Source organism: Anopheles merus, chromosome X, assembly GCF_017562075.2.
Source record: "Anopheles merus strain MAF chromosome X, AmerM5.1, whole genome shotgun sequence".
NCBI lineage: Eukaryota > Metazoa > Arthropoda > Insecta > Diptera > Culicidae > Anopheles > Anopheles merus.
In genome coordinates this window covers 18,988,979-18,996,307 of record NC_054081.1, presented here as the reverse complement: position 1 = coordinate 18,996,307, position 7,329 = coordinate 18,988,979, and the positions used below count along the sequence as shown (strand labels likewise).

Below are 7,329 nucleotides of genomic sequence, written 5' to 3'. Positions count from 1 at the left end.
GTTTAAGCTTAATCTGTGGCGCTTGTGAATGTTTGTACCAAAAAATCGGAAATCAAAAGGGAAGGCTACTGAAAAGGCAACAGGTCAGTACGGGCAATTAATCAAACGTTATTGCAATTGAAAGTGGAAAAAATACCCGGAATTCCGGTTGCCAACTTAAGGGTTAATCTCTAGAACACAACGGACGATTTAAATTGTATAGAACAAAGTTCGAGCAGTTAGAACAACGACTGTCAAATCATGGAACGAAATGTTCGAGCAGTCGACCTATGTAAACATAAACATATGGTGAGACCAGGACGGCAGCTGTACGGCACGAAATATTGTAAAAAAATCGCAAATGAGTAATTGTTTGTATGTCTGTTCCACAGTTTGCCTCGAACTTGGCGTGAAATCCTTGAGAGCAATTTTAAGAAGGCCTGGAACGAAGTTATGGGATTATATGTATCATTCTTTTTTATATCAAGTAACATTAATTAAATCGAAATAATCGTTTGCGCGATCGATCAAGCTTCAATCGAAGGATGGCTTAATCATTCGATTGAAATAGGGATTTCTTTTATGTTATACAATGCTTTAGCATATCTTACTGTCTCTATCTATTTTTTTCTGTCTTCCTCTATATCTCTTTCTCTCTTTTTTATCTCTCTCTTTCTCTTTCTCTCTCTCTCTCTCTCTCTCTCTTTCTCTCTCTCATTTTTTCATTGACAAAAAAATCCACCGTCCTGTTTGAGTCCGTCATGTTTTTCCCGCCTACCGGTTGGAGCTGTCTGTTCGCAGTCGAAAGGTGCGGAAGCGCTCGAAAGCCGCCTGCACCCGCTGCTGAGCACAGGCACACGTACCAGCCGCTGTCAGTGCGCTCGACTGACAGCTGTAGCTGCAAAATGTAACCAAATTTTCCAGCCCTTGTACAGGCAAACCGCAGCATCAGCGGCAGCAGCAGCAATCGTGAAGACCGTCTAGTCAGGTACGGACGTGTGGCGTGCGCATGCCGAACGCAAGCAAACCCCCGCTAGAACGTGTGCGGTACTGTGAATTTGCTTTGGATTGTTGTTTTTTTTTTGTTTTGACTGCTGGGAAGACAACCTCGCGAGGGGCCGTTCGATGAAAAAGGGACAGTGAATCCGTGTTTCGTGCAGCTGTTTGCTTTCAGCGTGTGCAGTGGCACCGGCACGCCACGCTACGGCCGAACGGGCGCAGGTAAGACGAGCGGCCATTCTTGCTGCGGTCCGACAGAACGCACCTATTCAGACAAAAATCCACACGCACACTCACACACATGCAAACGTACATCTGGAATGTGTGTGCGCGCAGGTTGGTGTAGAATGGGGGAACATTTTAGAGCGAGAAATAGACAGAGACAGAGATAGTGAGCGGGGCCGTTAATGGTAGAAAACAATTGAATCAGCAGTGGTTTAAAAGCCAGCGTTTCCTTTTACTTTTCTGTCTTCCCTTTCCTGTTGCCGTGCGCCCATTTTATCCGGCGAGCTTAGGTTGGTCCACGCTCGGATGGTCGGCTCGGTTGCAACGTGATCATCCTGCCAGACACAATTCGAACTCTGGTGGCTACCGGACCGCCCCAGCAGCAGTAGCAGCATGCTTGGCTCCCCGGTCGAAGTGCGGTACGACAATGGTGATTCGGTGGTGCTAATCCAGGCGGACAGTGGTGGTCCGGCCCGCAGTTCGACCGGCGGCGGTTCGACGGCCAACCAGCCGAATGCGTCCCGAAGCCCCGGCGAGGAACGTCTAGCCCGGAACGGGCAGGCTGGCGAGAGCGGTGGTAGTGTCGGTGGTGCGGGTGGTGCTGGTGGTAGTGGCGGCGGCGGCGGAGGCGTTGGAGTTGGAGCAGCTGGTAGCCCCGGATCGGGTGAGTCGCGGCACATCATCATCCACGATCGGCCACGAGCGTCCGGTGGTGGCGGTTCCATCACCATCCTGACGCCCACGAACAACCTTAAGATCAGCATCAACAAGAAGCGCCGTTACCCTGGCCGGCCGCACGAGTACCAGAGCGCCAAGCGGGCGCTCACGCACAACCTGCGGCACAAGCTCGGCGAGCTGGACAAGCTGCTGAAAGCGTGCGACAACGAGGACGACGACGACGACGACGAGGATGAGGACGAGGACGAGGACGAGGACGACATGATGCAGGAGGGCGATGTGCACGTCCGTGCGCCAGCAGCAAACGGGACGGGTAAGAGGTCACCCGCAGCAGCCAATACTTCCTCTGCCGTCCCTCCTTCTCCTTCGCCTCCTCCTGCGTTTTCGCTTCTGGCGAGGACAGATGCGGCCCGGCCGCTGCCGTCGGTAAAGTCCTGCCATCCCTCCACGACGGCGAAGAAGGTGGAGCAGGCGTGCCAGATCGTCTCCGCCACCAGCACAAGCAACGGTGCGGATAGCGGCGACGGCAGCAGTGATGCCCGCGAAGAGGAATCGGTGGAGATTGACCACCTGAGACCGTGCGAGGACGTGCTGGTGCGGATCTCGAACAACGATCAGTATTACCTCGGCACAGTCATCGAGTTCGAGCCGAAGCGCAGCTGTCTGGTGCGGTTCGAGGACCAAACCACGGTGCGGGTCGAGCTGTCGCGCATTACGCGCATGGCCGGCAACGGGGTGCGGAAGCCGCACGCGGCCAGCCCCAGGCAACCGTCCTCCTGCCCGCGCTCGGTTGATCAGGCGGTACAGGTGGACCGGGAGGAACGGCACGACAAGGCGGAGCTGCAGCGGCTAGAACACGTGGAGCAGGTAGAGCGGACGAAACGGGAGAAGCAGTTAGAGCACGTGGACCAGAAGCTGCAGGAGGAGTTTTTGGAGGAATACTTAGAGCAGGAGGAGCCGGAGCGACCAGCAGCGAATGGGAAATGCTCGGGCGAACGGGACCAACAGGAGAAGCTCGTGGATCACGTCGAGCGTGCGGAACGGGCGGAGGAGAAGGAGCTGGAAGAAGAGTGTGTTTCGCTTACGAACGAGCACGCACCCAACAGCCTAGCAGCACTATCCCCAGCACCATCAGCGCAACCGTCGCCTCCATTTCGTTCGATCGTCATTCCAGATGAGTTTTCGCCGCTAACCAGCGCCAGCCAGCTGCCGTACAGCCTGCACTCCCTGCACTGGGACAGCGAGCATCGGGTGAACGCGGAACGGCACTACTGCTACTGCGGTGCGGACGGCGAGTGGACGCGCGAAATGATCCAGTGCCGGCGCTGCGAACAGTGGTTCCACGGGCGGTGCGTGCGCAGCCTGCAGTTTCCCATCCTGCTGGGCGACACGTTCTACCTGTTCATCTGCTCGATCTGCAACCACGGGCACGAGTTCGTCCGGCGGTTCGAGCTGGGCACGGTGAACCTCGTGCACCTCGCGCTGTACAATCTGATCATGCGGAACGGCTGCCGGCTGTACGATCTGCGGCTCGCCATCGTGCCGTACATCGAGGACAATCTGCGCGCGCTACAGCTGCCGGGATCGGTACGGGTTGTGATGCTCTCTCATTCGCCGCGCACGTTTCCTCTTTAAACTTTGCTTTCAATCTCCCACCCCCTCCCCCACCAGGCCCTGAAGCTAACCACGAGTGAGCGGATCGATCTGCTGCAGCTGACGCTCCGGTACAACACGGACCGGTTCCTGAACGGTCGGGAAGTGTCCCAGCCGGCCAACCTGTGGACGCTGCGGAAAGCGCTGCCCCCGCCGATGAAGGCCACCACCATACCGCTCGGCGCAGAGGAGACCGTCACCGAGCACCTGTTGCGGATGCTGCCCACGTGCTTGCAAGTGCCTTGCTTTCTGCCCCGCACGTAAGATTCTGCTCTGTGCTGTGTCGGTCCCTCGGTCCGCAACGTTAACGTTCCGCTTGCTTTCTAAATTGCAGCAACCACGAGAAGAACTACTTCATGGATGCAGCAACCCGAGAGCGGATGCTGGGTTTAAACTACGCCGAGCGGCCGACATCGTTCGAGGATCCGCGTATCAACTTTGCCGACCTGATCGCGCCCCCGGCGGTCCTCCACGCTTCAGCGAGTCCCGACGCCACGGACGCCAAGTCTGCCGGCACCGTCGCCTGCACCGCAGTCGCTGCTACTAGCGCGTCACAACCCCTATCAACCGCCGGTGCGAGGGTACCGGACGCATCGCTTGCCTCAAACTCATCCCCAACCTCCGGTGCGGTGCCGTTCAATGCCACCAACGGTGCACGGTTGATCGGTGCCCGGAAGCGCAAACAGCGGGGCATTCGGTTCATCTCGCCCGTGCTGTTGCCGATGCGCGACCGACTCGAGTCGCTGTTTCCGCCGCGGGCCAATTTCGACGGTGCGAACAATCCTTTCTACCGACTGGACCCGCCTGTGCCGTACGGGCTGGGGAGGATCCGGGGCGGGCGAAAGGGTTCCGTGAAGCGCCGCACCGTCGACGGGCACCGGCAAGGGCCGGCCATGAAGCGGCAGCAGACGGCAGAATTCTTGGTGGGGCTCATGCAATGTTTTTATTTTTTTTTAATGTTTTTGTTCTAAAGCATTTTGAGGGACGTGTTACTGATCTAACTCGTATTCTCACCCTCCGTCTTCACAGCACAAGCGGGCGGGCGCAGCGCCGACAGCAGCGGCTTCCCACCTGTCGCGCCGAGCTTCCACCGGCGGCCAGCTGCAGAAAATCGACGAAAACTCCGTGCTGAGCGAGCTGTCGGTGCAGAATGTGCAGCGACATAACAACGCACACAGCACGAGCGGGCCCAGCAGCGGCAGTGCCGTCTCCGGGCGCCGGCCGCGCAGCTCCCACACGTATTCCACTTCCTCGACCGGCAGCGAGCAGGTTGGAGCCGTCGGCGGTGGCAGTGGCAGCGTGGCATCCGACACCTCCGCCACGGAGGACCACAAACCGATGGCGAGCGGGCGCCGATCGTCCGGGCGGCTGGTGGCGCTGGCCAGCAAAAACTACAGCGACACGAAGCGCCACAAGCGGCGCCGCAACTCGGACACCGCCATCTTGGCCGGCGAGCTGATCGGCTCGAACGGAACTGCGGAAGAGCAGAATGCAGGCCGGACGGGGGCAGCGGGTGGTGGCGGTAGTGGGGGCTATTACTCAAGCACGAGCAACAGCTCCTGCATGGTGAGCGGCGTTTACTGGGATCCGACGGCCGTACGGGAACCGGTGCAAACACGCAACAGAACATCCCGCCCCATGTTTGCCGTGGTCGGCAAGCGCGTACTTCCCAATGGAAAACAGGAGCTGCTCTGGGAAGAGCAGTGAGCCTGAGAACGCCAAAGTGAGCTAACGATTTTGCACCGCGCAACAGGTGGCTGTTTTAGTAACTACGGTTTTTCTCAACCCTTTTCTTTTTTTAGATTTGACGATCCATTGTTTACCATCCGGTCCGTTCCTGTTGCACTCATCGCTCATTCGTCACCGCCGGTACGGTATTTTCGCCAGGATATTTTTTTGTTGTTGGTTGCAGCTTCACTTTAATGCATTGTTAAGGTTTTTTGTTCGTTTTGTGGTCAATGATGATCATCCAAATGGGGTTTTATGTATGGCTCGCGTTATATTGAACTTGTTGAATGAATTAAGCTGTTCAAGTTCGAGTGTGTCTCATGAGAACACCCCGAGAAAGTACAAACGGAACACTCAAACACAGAACAGGACACTTATACTTATGCGCTGGGAGCCGGGTTCGAGCTGAAAATTCATACAATAATTGTTGAAATTTCCGTTCGACACCATTTATTTCATGAATTTAATTTATTGCAAGATTTCAATGTGGGCCCTAACGACCCAAGATTATAGTTCCTTACGTGGCAGCAAGAAAAAAAAGGAAGAACATTCAGCCAGAGGGGCCAACCCGAAGAAGCTACGAACGAGTCAACAAGTTTCAAATAGTTCGCTTCGGTTCCGCCGAATGCGACCGTCGCATTACCAAGGCAAAGTTTATGTATTTAATTTATATTTCATTTATTGCAACTGCTAGCGTTCATCTCCTTGCATTTATAATCGTACATTATTATTTCATGCTTTGTTCGTCTATTAGACAAGATCTCTAATTTCGAAATGAATTGTAGAAAAAGCCCCAACAGGGGCAAATTAACCTTTAGAATTGTTTTGCTAAAATGTGGTTCTACTCGGTCGTTGGTGACATTGGTCACTATTTGCCTTTTTTCGTTGGTCTATTGCAAAAAAAAAAATCCCACCGTATTTGTTTATTTATCCCAACGCTTTGAAACGACCTCCTGCACTGAACTTTATAAGTCTGTTAATTGAATTAAACCCCAAAACAAATACAGAATCCAAAACGATTTACAAAACTTACACTTATTTGCAAAACAAGCACGGCAATTAGCGCAAAGGAAAAGCGAGCAAGCGCTGGAAGCTCACACTGCCCTGTCCTGCCAGTCTGTCAGCTGACAGTAGAAGCAGTAGAAAATACTAGCCTAAGAGAGGGAAGGGAAGAGAACCTATGGAACGCCAGATGCTAAAGGCGAGTTGTAGGAAAGATAGCTGGAAGAAGATGCGTTTGCTCAGCACCGATGTGCTTTTATTTGAAGAAAAAAGGCAATCGAACGAGTTCGGTGCCCCTGCAAACCCTTCTGCTGTTTGCAAGATAGCAAGCTTACTTTAATAGGAATTATGTAATGAATAGGCGCTGTATTACTCATCCTCGCCAAAACTCGGCACTCGGAAGGGGTGCCGCAGAACGCTCTAGAACAATTTAACGTAAAAAGTGAGAGAGAGAAGGAGGAGGGGGGGGGGGTGAGGAGGTGAGGTTTTTTTTATTCGATTGTTTTTGTTTTCCTTAAGTTGTTGGTACTGTGTTAGAAGCTATCGTCGTAACTTTTCACTGCCTCGCTAGGATTAATATTAAACAAGATACGATGTCTCAACGGCGCTGCGGAGTCGTAGCAGCAAAAAAGAGATAACGCTTATGTGTCTAATGCTTAGGCTAATATTTTCGCAAAGCGCTTACAGGAAAATTGAAACATTTTATTCAGCATAAGAGAAAGTTAGTTGACGAACAGCTAATAGTCCGAGACGAACGCGAGAAAAAAAAACTCGCCTTAGACATTATCCCCACCCCGATACGAACACTGAACTGAAATCCAGTGGGGTCGGTGGGGGTGAAATTAGGGGTGACTGTGTCCATTTACCCACCTACCACACTCGTACACCGCACCATTAAAACGCGTATCCTCACACACCAACACTGCCAATGAGATGTGATAACGGTGATAACTAACAGCTTGCGTGGAAAAGCTACGGCCAGCCTAGGAGGAGGGGGTTGAAAACGGTATCATTCCTGACCCCCTTCCCCTCCCAAGCCAAACAGTGGAAAGCGCGCTATTGTAT

The 7,329-nt window shown here is 53.6% G+C and overlaps 1 protein-coding gene across 1 annotated transcript; it reads left to right on the top strand.

Annotated features, from left to right (window-relative positions):
* Window positions 1–922: 922 nt before the first annotated feature.
* LOC121593489 lies at window positions 923–7,043 on the top strand. The gene is made up of 6 exons (XM_041915861.1): window positions 923–1,200; window positions 1,494–3,468; window positions 3,553–3,794; window positions 3,869–4,457; window positions 4,564–5,257; window positions 5,337–7,043. Exons 2-5 carry the CDS (start codon window positions 1,597–1,599, stop codon window positions 5,239–5,241), a joined length of 3,381 nt encoding a protein of 1,126 aa, XP_041771795.1. The 5' UTR covers window positions 923–1,200; window positions 1,494–1,596; the 3' UTR covers window positions 5,242–5,257; window positions 5,337–7,043.
* The last annotated feature ends 286 nt before the right edge of the window (window positions 7,044–7,329 follow it).